We start from the raw sequence: 20,274 nt of genomic DNA on the forward strand, positions 1-20,274 counted from the left end.
GCACCTAAGCGTTGCAATAAAGCTGAAACATCAGCCAGAAGATTTAAGAATTGCGCCGTATGCCCTCACGTAGCCAGCCTTGTCCGAGAGGTTTGCAGTCTCTGCTGTTTCCACTCATTTTTGGTTTCTGTGGCTGTACCGGAGCGTCGGCTGTGTGTGCTGCTGGGTTGGTGGCCGGTGTTGTTTGGGAGCACGTTCGCAGAGGAAAGCCTGGCAGAGCCGAGAATGGTGGGAGGCTGCTGAAAAGCCATGAGCATGTGGGCACAAGAGCTTTGGAAATCCCACGAATATTTGAGTGGCTTCCCCTTTCACATAGCGCGCTGTATTTAGTCTCATTTAAAGCTGGAAAGGACGCTGGCCATCTATATTGCTACGGGTTTGTTAGAAGCTGCAGTATGAATAAACCATGCCCAAGCAGCGGGTTAAGCCAGAGGAGGTGAGTGTAGCTCAGACACTGGGTGGTGACCACACAGAAATTTGGGTTGGAGGCAGGTTGGCCGGCTGCTCTCACCTCTTGTCTGAACTCTGCTCAGAAATAATTTTGGAAAGTCTGCACAAAACCAATTCAGCCCTCCGCGTGTACCATGACGGCGACGAACGCATTCGGCTGCGTGACACACTTTTGGCGGACGACTGTTGAGCAGCTTTAGGGCCTCACTGGAGATACCCAGCGAGAGGTGTCTGTAGGATCAGCGTGCCTTTATTCCCGGCTGGGGCAGCGCTGAGTTCCCCGCACCGCACCGCAGCCTCGCCTTGGGGCCGGAGGTGCCGCAGCCCCGGGCTCCCGAGCGTGCGGCGCGGGGCCGCCAGGGGGCGCCCGCGGGCCGCAGGGACAGCGCCGGGCCTGGCCCCGCCCTCGGCCCCGCCCTCGGCTGTGGCCACGCCCCCGCTCCGCCCGCGCGGGCCCGCACGTGGCGGCGCGCCCCGCTGAAAAGCCGGCGGCCGTGGCGCGCCCGCACGAGCCGTGCCGCGCCGAGCCGGGCCGGGCCGGGCCATGCCGGGCTGAACCGAGCCGAACCGAACCGGGCCGTGCTGGGCTGAACCGAGCCGTGCCGGGCTGAACCGAGCCGTGCCGGGCTGAACCAAGCCGTACCGAGCCGTGCCGGCACCGTGCGCTTGGGGAGAGAGCCGAGCTTGCGTGGTTCCTGCTCTTTTTTCCTTTTTTCCCTTTTTCTCTCCCCTCTTTTTCCCCCTTTCCCTTCCCCGCCCGGAGGATTTCCCCGCCCGGCTCCCCCCCCGCCTTCTCCTCCTCCTTTCCGCCGGGCTCCGCTGCCCGCGCCCCGACGGGCCCCCCCCGCGAGCCCCGGCCGCCCCCCTCCTTGGGGTGCCCCCCGGCCGCCGCCATGGCCAAAGTGGCGGCGGAGAGCGGCGGGGCGGCGGCGGCCGAGGACCTGTCCAAGGTGTCGGACGAGGAGCTGCTCAAGTGGAGCAAGGAGGAGCTGATCCGCAGCCTGCGCCGCGCCGAGGCCGAGAAGATGAGCGCGATGCTGGACCACAGCAACCTCATCCGCGAGGTGAACCGCCGCCTGCAGCTGCACCTGGGCGAGATCCGCGGCCTCAAGGTACCTCCCGGACCGGGCCGGGTCCCCGTAGCGGAGCTGGCCCCGCTGGGTCGCAGCCGGGTTAAGCGGCGCCGCCGGCTGCGTGCGGAGCCCGCTGGCATCCCAAAGCCTTTGCTTGGGTTGCACAGCTTGCTGTCGCTGTTTTAGGGTGGCGTACTGAACTCAGGGAGCCGGCCGTGTCCAGGATGTGGGGTACACAGGTGGTGGGAAACCCAGGGGCTTGGCTGGGGGGGACAAGGAGCAGTCCCCGGTTTGCAGGGTGAGGACATCTGATGGTAACGCATCTCCGATCGTGCCACCCTCAGTGGCATCTTCTGCGGGCTATGCCCAGAGGCAGACCAAGTCTGTAACGATTTAGCCTGCTTGGTTTAGCTCTCTGCTTGAGTGAGGATCGTAGTCCGTAATGTTTCCTTCTCTGCTTCCCATGGCTGGGGAGAGAGTGTGACTGCTGACAGGTAATTACCCTGCTGTAGCACGTACAGGTGCATTACACACCCAGAGAGTTAGCTGAAGGCAGGCATGGCTGCAAACACTTTCTGTCTTGCTGCTTTGAGAAATGAGATGGTTTTCAGAAATTCCTTTGAGGTGAAGTTGGAGGGAAGGGGAGAAGACCCAGAGGCAGTGGGGGCTTTCGCATTTTTATGTGAGAGTATGTTAGAATAGCGTTCTTGATCTGCAGAGTGGCTGTAGACAAGTAAATTATGGAGAAAGCATCCTCGATAGTAGCATGACGTCAGATAAATAGCATGTGGGGGAAGACTGTTCCTGTCTCCCAGGTTTTCCCCTTCTGCAAAGTGCGAGGGAGTCTGTGTGAGTCCCCTCTGCCTACTGAGAATACGTGGTGTCTGGGGGTGAGACCTGTCAGTGACAGCAAGTCGGTAAAAACAGATCTCGTGTTTTAAAAGCAAGTTAAATGCGACAACAGTGTCTTTCTCCCAGCTCTGTGTGAAGGTGTTGTGCCATCGTATGGATTTATTTATCTGCTGGATAAATAACAGGACGCACCAAGATGTGTAGGAAGGAGTGACAAATTCCTCTCTCCATGCTCAACTTCCTAAGTGGTGTTTAACTTCCTCCATTTGTTCAGCTGCCTCAGCTGGAACTTCTGAAAGGAATTTGGGAAAACAAGGCTTTAAGCCCTCCTTTGTCCCATGTGAAAGACTGGGGCTGTGAGGAGCGGTGACCAGCGATGCCTGCTCTCAGTGCCCCCTGCTTCTGCCTGCTGAATCGAGGGTTTCCACACAAACTCTTCTATTCTACCATGGGATCATTTTAAGTACTTCTCTCCAGCATAGATTTGCTGAGGCTACCTTGTAGCCTCGTTGAGATTTCTCCTTTGTTGAATCTGGGTTTAAATCATTCAAATTCCAAGTTGTTCCGAGAGGATCAAATGCACACGCATCTGGTGGTGCTGCAGAAGCTTCATTTTCTGAAGAAACTGCTAAAATGGGCTTTTCAGAAGGCTAGATTTTTGACAGTTGGGGCTATTCTCTACTTGTAATATTGTACATAAGGAGGGATGAACGTTTAGATGAGAGAAAAATAAATATGGTCACAAGCCAGTTTAGTAGAACTAGGAACATGAAATAGTGAAAATATTTTCTTTGGCATGTTATTCTGCTTATAGTAATAGCTTGAACGTTTTTGCTTCAGATGGGTCCTTGCTTAGAGAAGGGTGTGGAATCACGCTCTTTGTTTTATTAGCAGTGAAAAATCTGTTAAAGCAGATTAGTTATTTCAGAGTGGTTGAAGCGAGGCTGGTGAAGTGGTGATTGACAAGGTTCTCTTACGGAAATCTGAAGTGAAATCAAACAAAACCCAAATATCTTAAATCTCTAAAACGCTTTTTAATGTGAATATGCTTTAGGGAGCAGGGACTGTAAATGTTAATAATTGAGATTACAATTTCTGATGTACCTTACGGTCTTACTCAGCACTAACTTGCATGTGAATATTTCTCAAGGGAATGAGATCCTCATGAGAGAGCTTATGATCTTTGCCCAATTTGGGACCTAAATTATTCTGATATTTAGGATGAACATGAGTTAAGCACACAAAAATTTTATGCTGTATCAGAAGCTAGTCTTTGAATCCATCAGGGTTAGCTCCATGCTATATTCACTTTTTTACTGGGCAGCAGCTTTGTTTGAAGCATGATGTTATATGCCAGATCTACACAATTATTTATGCCTTCCTTGAGTGCTTAGATGTTGGGCTTATGGCACTGGCTTGTATAATATAATGGTATAACATTGATTCTTTTGGACACTTCCCTGTCATGAGTCTCTTTCTTTTAAAGGATATCAATCAGAAGCTGCAGGAAGATAACCAAGAACTGAGAGACCTTTGCTGCTTTCTGGATGATGACAGGCAGAAAGGCAAGAAGGTGTCCCGTGAGTGGCAGAGACTGGGCAGATACAGCGCGAGCGTTATGCACAAAGAGGTTGCCTTATACTTACAGAAGCTGAAGGAATTGGAGGTGAGACAAGAAGAAGTTGTTAAGGAGAACCTGGAGCTGAAAGAACTGTGCGTGTTGCTGGATGAGGAGAAGGGCGGTGGAGCAGGCAGCCGGAGCTCTATTGACAGCCAAATCAGCCTGTGCCAGTTAACTGCAACGAGCGCTTACATACGAGATGTCGGCGATGGGAGCAGCACTTCTAGCACGGGAAGTACAGACAGCCCAGATCATCATAAACATCATCCAAGTACTAGTCCAGAACATCTCCAAAAAGCTCGGGGTGAGGGAAGCCCTGAGCATCAGAAGCACAGGAGTATCAGCCCCGAGCACCTCCAGAAGCCGAGGGGTTCTGGCAGTCCTGATCATCACCTGAAAGGACCAAGTCCAGAGCATCACAAAACCATTGTCAAAGCACCTGAGCAACAAAAGCACAGCAGTAGCAGTCCAGAAACTCTCCCAAAGCACGTTTTGAGTAGTAGCCCTGAACACTTTCAAAAGCAGAGGCCTGGTAGCAGCCCTGAGCATCAAAAGCACAGCAGTAGCAGCCCAGATCATCTTCAAAAGCACACGCCGAGTGGAAGTACAGAACATCTCCACAAAGTGAGGGGTACGAGCCCTGAGCATCTCAAACAACACTATGGAGGGAGCCCGGAGCATCTCAAACATCTCAGCGGAGGCAGCAGAGAAGGTACCCTCAGGAGACAAGTAACGGATGACCTCTCCCCTCACCACAGAAGTATATACAACGGAATGAATGGTGGGTCGATAAACTTAGGGAAAATGTGCTCTGAAAACTATTAAGGCAGTTTCTATGGTATTTCAGATGTTAATGGAAAAGAAATATGTATTTTTTTTTAATGTGGAATGAAAGGCAACAAGTCTGGTGTTAGCATTATTCCTGTAGCAAGTGAATTAATCAGTGTACCTGTTTGCCTGTCCAGTAGCTGTTGGGTGGATTTAAAAAATGGAGAAGTGGATCTTGAGTGTTCGTCTGTAAGGTACAGAGAAACAGCTCGTGGCCTTGAGCCTGCTCTGTGGTCGGTAGGTGTCAACTGCCTGTCCCTAGGCAGATCTATGTTTAACGTTGGTTAGAGGGGAGATGCTCATGTTTCTTGTCTTGCCTATGTTTGAGTCGGCGGAGTGGAGGTGAATGTCTCATGTTTCACTTTCACCCCAACCTAGTTTCTCTGAGGCTTTCAAGATTGTAGAAATTCCTGTTTGTTGGTGGAAGGATTCTTACATGTTTTTTTTCCATAAACTTTGGAAAGCACCCAGATGAAGAGTGAAGCTCGGTATAAATGAATCTGATACCTTCTGCAGCTTTGCAAAGCCCCAACTTGCGTGTGTTTAATTATAACAAATTAAAAAATGAAGGAGGATCTTAGGGTGCTTTATGTGTGTGATGGTGTTATTGGTGCACTTCAGAAAAATGCCCGACAAACAGGCCAGCTTCTAAGAGCTGTGTATCCTCAGTGATTGCAATTAACTACTTAGATTTGAATTGTGACCATCTTAAATTTCAGTGTTTTGAAAGCCTGGCAGTTATGACACTATTGAAAGGAATGAAATACAGCAAATGAAATGATTACGAAGTTCAAACATCTTACTGTGCTGCTGGAATAACTTCTTGTAGATTTAGCAGAAGTTCTATAGTCTGCTCCATTTTTTTCCACGTGCTTTGAGATGTTTTCATAAAGGCAATTACCATCTTGTATACGTGAAAACCTGTTTCTCAGACCTTTACAGAAGATTTGAAGGCAAGCTCTGAAGTGAGGATTTTGCCTTAGTAGATTGTCTTGGATGGAGTTCACGTGTTTACATTTCATAAGCAGCTGCAAGAAGTTGTGTTGACATCGGTGGAACCGAGCACTTGTTGGATCTGCCTGGGAGATGGAGTGAGCCCTGTGCCGGGTGCTGTCCTCACCATTTATCATGTTGCTCTCTTACATCTGTCCGTTTTATCTGTGATGATTATCTTAACTTACAGAATGCCTTCAGTTAACCTGCTGTGTAGGGACAAACCCAGGTTCCTAGTAGTGAAATGGATATATTTCACAGGGCTGACAAACCCCGATGTGGTAAGTGTTAGACTTCTCATGCACTTCTAAAACGTTTTAAAACAATTAATAAGAGTGCTTGACAACTTTGTGAAGATGTGTAACACGTACCTTTTAAAAGCTGGTCTTGTAAAAACTTCCCTTAAATACCGTATTTCCTTCAGTTCTTTCTGTTTAAAATGAGTAAATTGACCTGACTGTGAGCAGGGTGAAGTATGGAACCAGAAAGATGGCTTCTAAATCACACTTGCTGATAACGTAGAAAGGTGATGTAAGGTTTTAAGTATTTATTTTTAAAATTCAGTCACAGACAAAGGTATGTTTTTCTCTGCTCCCAGCATGGTGGGCTCTCTGATGGGTTGTTTTTTTTGGTCCAAATAGTCTTGCTGAGAACGCAGCCATGTTATTACCAGTGAGAGCAGTTGTTACTTTAAGCATGAGATGACTGGCGTCCTTTGTGCAGAGTATTTCATTGATGTACAACTTGGACTCAAGCCACAAGGAGCTGGAGATGGCAGCTGCTGATTTGGGAGTCTGTTTATTGACTTTAATGAGAGTTTTGCCTGTCCTGCTCTCAATATAATCATTTTTGCAGAGGACTTGGCTCACCAGTGAGTTGTCAAACGTCTCTTCTTTCATATTTGTATAACTTGATGCAGGCACGGGATAGATGTTAGCTGTGAGGTTTACTTCTGGCACTGGTCTGACCTTGGACTCCAATTTGGTTGGTGGTGGAAACTGACAGCTCTGCTGTGAGGAACCAGCCTTAAACTTCAGGAAAATAAAATACTTGGCCTTCACAGCTGGGCTGACTGCTGGGGTTGGGGGTTTTATTTCTGTCAGACACTGAACGCAGGGAAGAACAGTTAACGTGAACATGGTAAAAGTACTGGCGGTCCTCGCTTGTTCTTGTTGGGAAAGCAATGTGTATATCTTGATTTACACACTTCTTTTGTACCTGTATGCATGAACCTGCTGCTTGATTATAGGTGGGGAGCTGTGCATTGAGCTTTTTTTTGCATTTGCTGTGAGGAACTTAGGAAAATACAGCTTGGAAGTCCTGTTGAGAAATGTAAAGGGATGCTATTCTTGATTCTTACCCCAAAATCATGCAGTAAGTAAACTGTCATGTTGGTGAAGCCTCGTTCATTGTAAAGCTCGGAGTGTAGCAAGCTAGGAGGCATTCTTACGCCTGTGTGGTTGTTTTGCAGGGCAAATAGTACTTGTGCTCTGACATCTATCTGAGCCGCAAGGGTGAAGTGTTTGTGATCCTAATGATGACTAGCAAAGACTAAAATCTTCTGACTTAAGAGTATAAAATGATGTGATCAGAACTTAAACTCAGTAGAGGGCTGGCTGGTCTCCATTGGTCTTGACTCCAAATCACGTTTGAGAGGGGAAGGTGTTCCTCTGCACATCAAACCTCATTCTTAAAAGTACTACGCTGCCTACCTGATATTGCTGTCCCTAATTAGAAAGCATGCATGCTAACAACCTAGCTACTTCTGTTGGAACGAGGGCTCCCATACATTGCTAACAGTTCCTGTTTGCCCTAAATTCTGTCTTGTTAGCACCTGTGTGACCACGGGGCACCAATGCGTTCAGTGACGTGTGGTTATCTGTACCAGAACCTCATGTGTAAACACAGGGAATGGAGTTAGAATCATTGCAGGTTGTGGTCAAACTCTCAGGCTAAATTCATTTCGATGTCATATTACAGTGGCTTCAGAAATAGGATGCGCAGCTAAAGTCTGCTTTGCGGGATATGGTATATGCAGCAGTCATTCTGGCCTCATGAGTATTTCAGGCTGTCATGAGGTACAACAAGAAGGTACAGCAGGCTGGAAGCTCTCTTTCATCCTTAGGAGCAGCTGAAGGAATAAAGGATGAGGTGATAACGTTTTCTTTCGTAATTTTCTTCATTTTCTGTTCTCAAAGGTTTGCTCTTGTCATTTTCCCTTGTATGACAGTTCACTTTTCATTGATAAGATTTATAAAGCTTTAAAAAAGAAAAAAAAAAGATAACTTAGTACAGTATTTGACACATTCTTCTGAAACATGTATCCTCAACTTTTGGAGTGACAGCAAATGGGGTCTGAAAGCTAAGTTTGGCTTGATGGTTGCTAACAGAAAACACGTGTATTTCCTTTTTTTCTTTTTTTAAAGGCTCCACCCACATAAAGCATGATCCCTGTCTTGCTGTGATCGCTCGAGTGTTCTGGCTAATGAGCACAGAGGTATTTGGGATAGAAAGGCTGCTGAAATTAGAAGAGAAAATACCAGTGGTAACAATATTTTATAGAGAGCATTTATGCTCCAGAAGAATAGATGACAGTCTGTAAGTCTGACACAAATATGTGGGGTGTAAGTGCCTCTGTATAAATTAACGTGCTTTCAGCATTTGCAATCTAAGTGGTGTTTTTTATTCCAAGCAATTTATTATAAACTTTCTATTTTAAGCAGTCCTTTGTTTTACCCTGGGCTTTGACTTTTATGTGAAAGGAAAATATCAGAAGGCTTTCATACGTGCTTTTTGCTTCCTGCTGAGGTTATTAATGAAGAGCAGTAAAACTGCTGACTAACACCGCCCGTACCGCGGGAGGTGTGAGGGCTGAGAGAACAGATGCAGCAGCACCTATGGAGCAAGAGTATTTGTAAGTTAAACTTGGCTTCGATCTGGAACAATTCCTGCTATAAATGTGCTTCTTAGGAGGAAAATAAAATCAGAAAACACTTTTATTTTGCTGCGCTGAGTACAAAGAGGGAACTGCAGTATGGCTGCAGCGAGAGAAAACTTGTACTAATGTTACTGAATTAACTGATACCCTCTCAGTGGAAATAGCTCACATCCTGCTGGCCAACAGTGAAATGATGTCATTCTGCGTAGCTTTGCTCACGTTATTTTTCTTACAGTTGAAATGGAAGTAATTTGCCTGTCGTGAATGCAGTGCACACAACACTGTGTGTAACTCGGGCTTTCCCGATGGTACCCACTACTGTACATCTGCCACGTGAGGCCTGATACAGCATTGCTCACTCCTGAGAGCAATCAGTCGTGCAAGCCAAGGCTCCGGGATGGATCGAACTTTTTGCTTGTCAGTGTGAATTTATCCACTGTTTATTTCAGACATTTGTTATTTTAATTGTAGAGCTCTGAAACTTTTATGTCAATGGGAGTCTCAGCTGAATTCCATAGGTTTTGCATCAGACTTGTAAATCAGTTTTAGTGATCACGCACTGGAAGAGAACTGGGACATGCTATGTGAACGTGTATGTGATTAGAACATGCTGGGTTTATTACCAGACTCGCTTTTTTTGTGGAGTAATTGGTCAGGCTGGAAAAAGTGGCTTATCATACCAAAATGATGAACCTCCTAGAAACTCACGTGGGGCTTGTGGGAACAGTTTACACTTACATATCCTTAATTACACCCAAACTGGTTTTGTCAGTGAAGTTATTTTACTGTGTGGTGAATCATCCTTCCGGCAAAAGTACTGATATCCTAATAAGAAGACTGAGGCCCCTTTGTAAAGAAACTTGTCTCGTTTCAAGCAGTTGTATGGATGTTCCAGCACTCTGATTGCTGGGAGGTTTGGGGCATTCAGACTAGGGCTGAGGTTTGTTTCTGCTGCTGTCTGATGCCGTGGTGCAGTGGTATCACACGTTATGGTGGACGTGTAGCAAGGATTCAGCAGAACAGCTGAACACCACCCCTTACGGGGCTACAAGTAAACCACAGCCACGTGTGGTAAGTAGCACTGTGCGAAGTCACCACGTAGAGGTTTTATACTTCCATCCTTTTTCTCCTAGGTGGCATGTCGTGCTATATGATGCTGGTTTTGCAGTAAGGACTTGAGGCTAATTCAGCCCGTCCTTGGAGGCAGTGACCCTTTCACTACAAGTACCCAAGCAGGCAGGAGGTTCCTACACGGGGTATGCTGTCCTGAAGCCACCACCAGCACACCACGTGCCTTTTAGGACAGGGTCTGTGCTAGCCTGCGACGGCTGCCTGTGTGATAAGGTAGGTGTGAACTGACAAGCGTACAGCTGCTGCCAGAGGGCCAGGTACTTGCTCCCTGCTTGTTGTGCCATGCTGTAGTGACAGAGGCCCGGGGGCAGCCCTGCCAGCAGCCCTCCCTTCAGACCTTCGAGCCATGCCCTTGCTGCTGGCATTAGGCAGTGAAAAGGGGAGGTCAGCGGCTCTGCTGCCTGGCTCCAAGTCTGCTGGAACCTCTCTGACGCCTGGACAAGGACCTCCAGAGGTGAAAAGCTAACAGCAGATCATGGCCATTACTGACAGTGTCTTGACAAGCACTCTGCAGGGCAGCCCTTGGCATCCTGACTCTGTTAGTGTTACACCTGGGATGTATTGGTTTTTCAGTTTATTCAACATATGTTTTTAAAATTAACTTATTTACTGAGTGTTGAGTAGGAGCTTGTTTCAGCACGTACTGAAAAAATAAAGCTTATTCTCATCCTGTTTGGTCAAGATGCAAGACAGAATCATCAAGAGCTTGGAGGGCAGTTAGTGTTGTCTTGAAATAGGTGGGCAGATCTTATTTATTTTTGTGCTAGAATGGAGAGTTCTCAAATCAAAGCCTTGTCTGAGTCCTTGCTGGGAGAGAGTACCTTTAACTGGAGGACAGGATCTTATGTGACATTGTCTTGTGCACAGCTTCCTGAGTTACTGTGTTTTGATTTTGTTGAATATATTAGAAATATTACAGTGATTAAATTACCAGAGACAGAGAATTTGACAATTCTAATGCAGAGTTAGAATATTATAATAATAATTCTTGGTAAGTGTTGCTTGTTTTAGTACTTGAGCCTTGTAGGATATACTGTGTGCCTTCATTAAAAGGTGTCCTGTTATTTTTTCTATTCCATCTATTAATGGAATGTTTCTTCTTGAGATTTTAAAAAAAATAATAATATTAGGAAGTTAATAATGGAGAATTTCTGCAGGTTGTGTAGGGACTGGAGCTGGTTGGGTTAATAACTAGGGAAGAGCACAGCAGTCAGTGTAGCATGGGGTTAAAATTTGATACCATCATTCACACACGAAGTGCATAGACAGTGACAGGTGTTGCAGGACAGTGAGGCATTCCCAATTACAGGGTATTTGATGAAGTATAATAAAGCTTTGTGTACATAAGAAATGTCGCTAGCGATGAAAGTTCATTGGTTTATGAGCTAGTAAGTCATGTCTTAATTAATAAACTGAAGCATAGCTTGTCTTAGGTCTTATTGTCATATACACTGATGTATAGTTACTGAGAGGACATTGAGAATTATCTTCAAGTAATGATCTTGATATAAATCTTGTCTGCATGTTCCTCTTGAATAGTTAATGAGTGGGCTCTATTTGGAGAATCAGCTAGGACTGAAACACCGAGCTTTGCTTCTTAATGCAGAAAGAAGTAAAAAAGCCACACTGGTGAAAGGTCTCCAGCTGAATTATGTGATGTTTGTGGGATGATTGGCTTTCCCACAACCTCACACTTGAAGGTGTAGAAGAGCCCACTGTAAGTGTTGATGTTCTTGTCTGTCTGAAGATAACTGTGCCATTAAGCCTTAGTAAAGAAAAACTGATAGAGTACTGTGCTGTGGAATTTGGAAGAGTGCTTTAAGAGGATACTCAATTGTAACTAAACTCTTAAGCCACGCTGGCAGACTAGCCAGGCTGTCACTGCTGTGAAATGATGCAGAGCACAACGGCAGTCAAAGCCCTGAGCGTTATCAGGCGTTCCTTTGGGTAACACAAAATGAAAGATAACATGTGAAAACACAGAAATTGCTGGTGTTTGGGAGAAGAGATCTAATTTATCTGATTTAAGGCAAATGTAAGCTTCTAAGTAATAGGAACTGAGAAGGAACTTTACTCTGGCATTTTGTTCCATTGCTGTTAATGGCAAGCTTTTTGGTTTGCCTTCATCTAAAACAGCCAGTCCTGATTCCTGATGGAGGAAAAGGGAGGCTAAAATGCTGATTGCATCAGTGGTCTGATCCGGTGTAGCAATTTCTAATTTTTGTAAGATGGTTCTTCTGGTTGTTGCTCTTTTATATGAGGATGCATTTTTTTCCCCATACTTTTATTCTCTAGCTGTGACTTGTGATATTCATCAAGGACTTCACAGTTTGGTCTTCACCTTTATTGCAAAACTCAATGTGAAGGGTTTTAGTAACATTCTTTGTGTACGTGAATTAAGGATTTTCGTTAATGTGGGGAATTCACAGTCAAGAAATCTAAAAGCATATTTAAATAAAGAAAAACCCACCCTTCTCTCTTTCCATGCTTTTGATTTTTTAATTTTTTTTTTCAAGTTCTCTTGAAATCAGATTGCTTTTTCTTGGGTTTTCCAACAGTATCACAACAGAAAGATACCAAAGAAAATGAGAAAATGGAAGGGATGGCCTGGAGGAGGCCTTGGACTAAAAGACATAGGTACACTAGTAGTAACAGCAAGTTGGTTCTGAGGGAAGTAATTATAAAAGTTTAAGGTGGGGGGAGGATATATACTAAAAGCAATCAAGCAAACAACCCTCCCCACCCATACCATAATGGTAGCAGTCTATGCGCATTTAATATTTTTGTAGGTCTTTTTTAGTGCTTCAAATTCTGCAAATAACACAGAGGAGAGCCAGGATCATGATTTGAGATCTGCCCAAGCATTTGGTGATGCACAGCATGAAAATGTTTGCAGATTTATTGATTGCGAATGGGAAAGCTGGTATCTTGAGGTAGGTTGTCCTAAGAGATGAACAGTTACATAAAGCCTGTGAATAACAAGCAGTCTTAGTTCAACTTGTCAGCTCTTCTGTAAAACTTGGGGCTTCTTTGCATTCTCTCTGCATCCTTGGTGAGAGGAGGGCACTAGCAGTTTTGCACTTGTATACTTTAGCAAGTTAAATGTTTCTTTGACCTTTTATTTTTCACTTTGCTGTGAGTTAGTACAGATAGGCCAGGTTACATAGGGGAAAAACGGTTACAAGATTTATAGTATTGTTTTGAAGAAGTCCGTATCATTATTTAAGTGGTTATTCAGACTAATCAAATACAACAGTGTTCAAGACCTGTCACAAATAACAGATGTGTTACATCCAGGAGATCACAGTGAGCCATGTGGTAAGCAACACTACTGAACTTTTGTTTTTTTTTTGGTACCTTCTCAAGGTTAGCCAAATTATTCCAGGGCTTTTATGCCTGTTATATCAAGCAGATATCCGAAAATACCTTATTTGATTAGCAGTGAGACATTTCTTTCAAATGTTTGGCCTCAAAGGTCACTATATTTATTTCACTGCATCTCTTTTATCTTCATATGAGTGGTAAAAATGTGCATTGATCAACGCTTTCTGTAGGCTTTTGGAACATGTATTTGTAACTGGGATTTGAAGGGGGGGAAAAAAAACAACACATGCTTTTGACAAAGGGTACAGGTCTGATTCATCACTGTGTAGTGTACTCCTATATGAAGTTCAGATAAGCCTGGAGAAAAGCATTGATTGGTGACCCACATCCCCTCTTGGCTGCTGAGTCCAATTTTGTTTTACAGTGGATGAATCCTAATGATGTTAAAAATCCATCTTACGATTTTTGTGGTTAGAAAACGTTACTGATGGCATTAAGGTGGGTCTCTAAAAGTACTGTTTGATTGTGAGGAAGAAAAAAACGCTTCACTGAAGGCAGTTGAATGCATCGAGTGTGAGCATATGAATGATGTGAAGCAGAACCTGAAAACTGGCTCAGATCCAAGTATTTCGCACTTCAGTCCTTGTTGGGCACAGGACTTGTACTGAGATTGGATGCCCAGACCAAAGCAAGATGCCTAAATACCCGCGTCCCTGCAGTGCCCTGAATGAAGTCCCTTGCCTCTCTTATTGTAGTTCATCTTGCTTCCTTGTGGCTGTTTTAAAGATTTTTGTAACTTTAAGTTAACTTTGAATTTTAGGCTTTTGCAGTATCATTAAATCCATAAAGAAAACGGATTTAATGCAAACAAAAGCAAAGCATTCCAACAACATTTTTTTTCATAACCAGATCTCCAGCCACCAAGACCAAAGGCTCTGCAGTCCTAACTAAACAGCAGAAGATACCAGAATCAATGTCTCCTCCAGGTACAGGTGCTAAGATCTCTTTGATTTATTCCTTGTTGTTGGAACTTGGCACGTGATCTATGTTCCAATCAATAATGCTAAATCCTACATGTTGACTGCTTGCTACCATAGCACATGAATATTTTGGAAAGTCGGGAGGACAAAAAGCATCTGGACTGTATTTAAAATTAATCCTAATTTCAGCTATTTGCATATTTTACCTCCTTTATAGAAATAATAAAATGGAAAGATTTCCCTACACTCTAAGAGACAAGCAAAGTTGAACTCGAGCTGATAAAAATGAATTGGTGGATTGCCTGCCAGCATGGAACTGACTGATCAGGCTATTTCGGAAGCATGGCTCTGAGTTCTGTCCTCACAAGCAACTCCATCATGCTGGTTTTGAGAAGAACGAGTTGGATATTTCTAACTCTTTGCATTGATCACACTACTGCAGTTATATGCACTTGTAGACTCAAGGAGTACCGAAAAGATACTTGGGGAAGTCTAAACAGTACCTCAAAAGGACTTGCCTTACCCTTTTTCCTTATTACTCTACAGCCACCTGAATTAAACAGTTCATTGTACTTAAAAGATAAGTCAATGCTTATCAACTGCCACCTGGGAATGTGTGCTGTAGGCACTGAAGCCAGGAGTCAGTTTCCTGGGCAACATATTTTATTCCAGCTCTGTTGCCTGGTGGTGCTTTTTATTTTAATGCTTTTTACCTCTAACAAAATCAAAATAGATGATTCTGATATCTGTTTGAGAAATCAATATTTGAAGGATTAATGAAGGATGTTTGAAAGAGAAACAGCTTTTTTTTTTTTTTTCTTTGAGGGCAAAATAGCTGTTTAATTTGTCAGTGTGAAAAGTTCTGTACTTGTAGTATAGCAGATCTTGGTTCTGTCTGTTCTGCATTTGACGGAGGTGCGCTTAGCAGATGTATTTTCAGTAAACTGATGTTAGTTGTCAATCCTACATGTAATAATTTAACATGAGGTTTGGGGTATTTTTTGTCTTTGTTACTGGAGAAACAAGGTGTTGACCAGGTGCAGTCAGGTGACACTTGCTCTCAATTTTATCATTCTTAATCAAGTGCTTTTAATAGCCCCAAAGTTTTTGTTAAAACTTAATTTGTTCTTGTAGTGCAACCCAGAATTGCATCATGATGCATAGGAAGCAGTAGGCTCTTGAAACTCAGGGGAAAAGGCCTGGAATGGGAGATGAAAGTGATTAGTAGATTATTGCTGTCTGGAGCAAGAAGAATTCAGATAATGCTCGTGTTGAGTCTGTCAGGAGAGGCTGTTTCCCAGGGAACCAGGAGCATCTTCACTCCAAACACTCGAGTCTCGCAGTGCCTGTGTCCTTACCAGCAGTGCAGTACCCGGGTGCCTCGGGGGGTGAGCGGCTGTGTGAGCCAGATGAAGAGCAAAGCAGCCAGCTGCCTGACTGCTCCCGCTAGCACGGCTGTTGATACAGAGCTTTCTACCTACTAAATCTGTGCCCCATTCCCTTTGGTGAAACGCACTGGGAAGGGTTCTGGAGAGACGCTTTCTTCACTGCTCCAGGAATCTGACTGGGAATTTGGGGAGTACAAATCTGAGAACACTCAATTTTTTCCACACCCAGAGGTACTTGTTGCATATAGGCAAACAAGTTTCTCTATTTTAATGGTGTAAATCAGAAGTAGTTTGACTTACCGGTTGCAGGACCGTTCTCTCCTGATGTAGGCACTGTCCCTTTAGCAACCCGATGGGTTTGTAGCTCCGGGCTCAGTCCAGGTGCAGCTCCACGGAGGGGCCCCAGGATTGAGCTGGCGTGGGGCTGTGCTGCCTGGCGGTCTGTGCCGCGTGGCACTGCCAGGCGGGGAGTGCCTGGGGTGATGGGCTTGCAGAGAGGAGGTGTTGGTTGCCCTGGTCTCACAGGAGCAGGTGAGCAGCTGTCCTTCTGTGTGCCTGTCCTCTGCTCCCTGATCAGCTCCTGGCAGCTGCTTCTGGGCTGTGCCCAAAGCCCAAATGGCTTCTGATCTGTGTCATCCTGCGCTTCCCTCTGCTCCCAAGGGACTCTGCTGGCTGAGCTTCCTTTCTGCACGAGGAGTTTTTCTGATCTACAGCTGCTGGACGGACAGATGTCAGTCTGGGACAACCTGGAGAGCAACTGGATCAAATGAGCCAAGTGCAGGCTTTGTGAGAGCCACGTGCCAGCTCCTCCTGGAAATCAGCGGAAGGGGGGCCCAGAAGCTTGCTTGTAAGGCACTGAACGCATCGAAGTCAGCTACCGACGGTCAAGGAGAAGCAGGCCTTTGTGTGAAATCCTCATATTTAAACTTTCTAATGGTTCTCTTACAGTAATATTGATTATCTTTATTATTCACATGAGAATAACTATTACATGATGTGCAAAAGTGATTATTTTTTAAATGTTGGCTTTTTTGCATGTGTGAAGTTAGAAGAATGCTCGTTATTTGTGGTTCTTCATTTAAGCAGCTCGTTCTTCAGGGTTTTCCTTTTTTTTTTTCCTTACTACCTCGGTTCTGCAGTTTAGAGGCAGGGCATGATCAGAGTTTTAAAAGTGAATACTTCTTCATAGGGAGGAGTTTAATTTGGGGCTAGAGCAAGGTGATGGAAACAAGACATCAGGAAGTGGCGGAAGAGAGCTTTAAGCTGACATCTCTCACTGGAGGAATCATGATGTTGAACTCAACTCTTGCTTGAAATGAGAGGAAGGGCTGGAGGTGGCATTTGAGGATGGAGTCGCATGTGTTCGGCTGGCTGGAGGGACGCTGCCTGGTGACAGCCCTCCTCCAGGCAGTCGGACTCGGTTTCTGGTCCTCACTAAGGGAACTGGTACAGGCACAGTGGTCTCATGGAGCTGAGGCCTCGACACCTGCAAAGAGCTGTGGATGTGCTGTTAACCTGAGTGAGCTCTTACCCTTGTTGGAAGTGCCTGGATGCTATTTGCAACTTGCCAGGAGTTCTCCAAACAATTTACCTAGGAAACAAATATTGTGATCTTCACCTTGTGCATGAACAAACAGTGGGCTGCACAAATGGCAAGACTGGATCAATCAGCCACCAGCTGAACCTTAAATCCAGATTTCCTGCGTTCTAGCTACTGATTATTCCATTGTATTATACCAGTTTTCTGATGGCTTCTGTCTGTCTGTGTTGAGTGTGGCATAAGAACTGGGGCTGAGGTTACTCACATGCCCAGAAAACACCTTAGTGAACAATTAGCTTGATACAAACACTTTCAATGTGTTTCCTTTCAAAATCAAGTTTTAAGGCAACCTGTTTCCTTCCTTCCTGAATTTCATGAATGATGCTAACCAGGCCAGTGGGGATCAAAGCTATTTTTATTTTGTGTGTGTGTGTGTAGCAGGCACACATTGTATGATGTGAATGTACCTCTTGCATTTACAGGGTGTCTGAAGGCTCTCCTTCAACATAGTGACTTACAATAAATCCAAACTGAGGAAAAAAGGAGTGTTGTGATGGCTGTACTAGGGAAATTTTTCTGCCTTTTTTCTTTTGGCATGTTTTTAATGTTGCAGGATAGGTGTGTAGCTGTAGTCGTCTTCATGCAGGAAATTAAGATGCTGGTATGAATCTGAGGTGTTACCAGCTGGGGATTTTAGTCAGCTAGTTGGGTACAATCAAAAGGAATATTGATCTTTCGTCAAAATAAAATTGAAAAGGAAAGCTCTTTCTCTTAAAAAAAAAAAAAAAAAAAAAAAAAAAAAAAAGGCGTGGGGTGAGCGGGGAATATTGTGGCGAGATGTTCATTGGAGCCTTAGTGTCAATCCCTAGCGTGTCAGGGAACGTGCCAGGGAGCAGGGGAAGTGCTGGTGAGATACAGATCTCCCTGATGGGCCTCAGAGTACGAACCTCTGCGTGACTTGGCAGAGGTGGGAGAGGGGATCTTGGTGAACTAGTGCATTTTGAGACTTCTGGCTGAATGCCCTTTTCTTCCAGTGGACTCTCTTCTAGCAGGTAGATGGCTGCTGCCATCCATCGAGTCCTGCAACCTGAAACCTTTACCCGAAGTCATGCCCGGGAGCGGCTGGGTTTGAGGCAGGCTGGGCGATGTTCTTGCCGTCTGCCAAAAGGTGGAGGCTTCCAGCACAAAGCGACTGTGGCGTGGTCACTTCTAGAAACTGTGGATGGCACCGATTGGAATTCGGTCCAGGATTTTAACGCTGCGTCGTGATGCCTGCTGGGTGGGGAACCAGGCTCTGACACTGCACACTGACAGCCTGAACGCTGCCATCCCGCAACAAGCGACAGCAGTGCTACGGGAATGGCCCTTGCCATGAGAGTGGGAAGTTCCTGCAGTTACAGCAGCTTCCTGCCAGCCCAGAATTGAGCTTTTAATGACACTTCTTATGCTGAACTGGGGATGGAGTGCAATTTGATGTTGAAACTTGTCCAGAGATTAAAGGAACACTGGCACTGTTACTATTTTAATCTTACTCGTAAACTAGAGCAAACATCAGGTTGTGTGTCCTAGGTGTGATTTAGCAACCTGCTAGTCTTTTAATTATCTCCTTCCTAATGAGATTGGTCTGATTATATGGTACTTGAAATAAGTAGTTCTTGGGGCAGTAGCTTGTGGGGAAAAACTTTATTGCTTTTCATTTAACAGGTGCTTTGTCTTTAATGCTGAAATATGGGAACATATGGTGCTGCTTCTGATGTAGCACTTGCCTAAATATCTGTGCTTTAAATTATTTTTTTTTTTTTTTTGTAGAGCCATATAACTTTTTCCTGTGAAAACATTCCTAATGTATTTATAAAACAAAACAAACAAACAAACAAAAAAGCATGGGCTTATCACATTTCTGTCCTTTTAAACTTTTTACTGGATTAAACTGTGAACCCCTGAATTAAAAAAACAAACAAACAAAACAACAGAGCAAACTAATTAAAAATATAAGGAGTGTATTAAAAATACAAACAGTGATAATTGTGTGGAGGAATAGTTTCTCAAAACTCCCAGATATTTTGAAAGGGTCAACACATCAGAGTGCAATCCCCGTCATTTTACTTTTAGGCTGAACTCGTGGGCTATCGCTGACAGTAAACACAGGATCCTCTAACACTGTGTCCAGACTATTCACATGATAACTGATGCATCTTGTGGTTTGCCTTCAGCTAGGTGAGTACGCTTTCCCAGTGATGGTGTTTCTTTTGCCTGAGCCAGATGAAGCTTGTGTCATGAGAGTGCATTAAAAAATATAAATTAGCAACACATTCATCTACAGACCGAGAAGAAAACTGAAAATGTCTCCGAGGTTGAAGACCATGACCTAGTTGAAAAAGTTAGAGGAACAGAAGGATCTGGGAACTTTGTACATTGCTAGACTGCTATCTAGCATGAGAGAAAATGAGCAGGAGGCTGGAGCCTGTTCAACTTCTTCCTAAAAATTGGGCAGAGATATTTCTTGCATGGAATTACACAGTTCTGGAGCTACTTCTTACATAGTGGTGGGAGAGAAGGGATGCTGCTTGGTGTGGTCCCTGTGAAGGAAAGTAACTTCAGGATGTGGCTACATGATGAGCATCACCCGCGTTACCTGCGATGCCTGGGAATGCTCCAGGGTTGGTCTGGTGCCAGGCTGATCCCGGGGGCCTTCTGCTGCCCCACTGCTTTCCGGCAGCGAGCTTATCCAGGAGCCGACAGCTTGAGCACACAGAGATGGAAATGAGCAGACAAACTGCCCAAAAATCTCCTAGCATGCCTCCTGGCAGTATGGGCAGGCTGGATGAAGCCAACACGTGAAGCTCTGGTTGGTGCCTGGAATAAATGACTGCGTGTTTTAGGAGCCGGGGAAGCGCGTCAGGTTCCCTCTGTGCTGCGTTGTAAACGCTGAACCAAGCTCTGATGATCTGTGAACCTCAGAAAACACAATGGAGGGTGAAGCATCTTCAGTCTCCAGGAAAGGAGAGAGCAAGCAGCTCCCTTGGCCGTGCCTGGGGAGCATGGGGGCAGAGAGCTCTGTTCCCAGAGGGGTTACAGCTGGAGCAAGTGCACAATTGCTGGAAGCGGAAAGGAAAGAGAAGGACGAACTGAGTGGGATCTCCTTCCCCTCGCTCC

The 20,274-nt window shown here is 45.1% G+C and overlaps 1 protein-coding gene across 6 annotated transcripts in view; it reads left to right on the forward strand.

Annotated features, from left to right (window-relative positions):
* The first annotated feature begins 984 nt into the window (after positions 1 to 984).
* Positions 985 to 20,274, forward strand: part of CCDC85A (coiled-coil domain containing 85A) — a 76,230-nt gene continuing 56,940 nt past the window's right edge. For 3 of the 6 annotated variants that reach the window (XM_084514094.1, XM_084514096.1, XM_084514095.1), the window contains exons 1-2: positions 986 to 1,562; positions 3,862 to 4,777. In XM_084514094.1, coding sequence (XP_084370220.1) covers positions 1,344 to 1,562; positions 3,862 to 4,777 — 1,135 coding nt within the window. In that variant the 5' untranslated portion in view covers positions 986 to 1,343. Of the gene's footprint in view, positions 1,563 to 3,861; positions 4,778 to 9,888; positions 10,100 to 14,119; positions 14,197 to 20,274 lie in introns of those variants that run through there. The other 3 variants (XR_014691289.1, XM_084514097.1, XM_084514093.1) reach the window with 3 other exon arrangements.

This window comes from Aythya ferina (genome assembly GCF_964211825.1).
Source record: "Aythya ferina genome assembly, chromosome: 3".
NCBI classification, from domain to species: domain Eukaryota; kingdom Metazoa; phylum Chordata; class Aves; order Anseriformes; family Anatidae; genus Aythya; species Aythya ferina.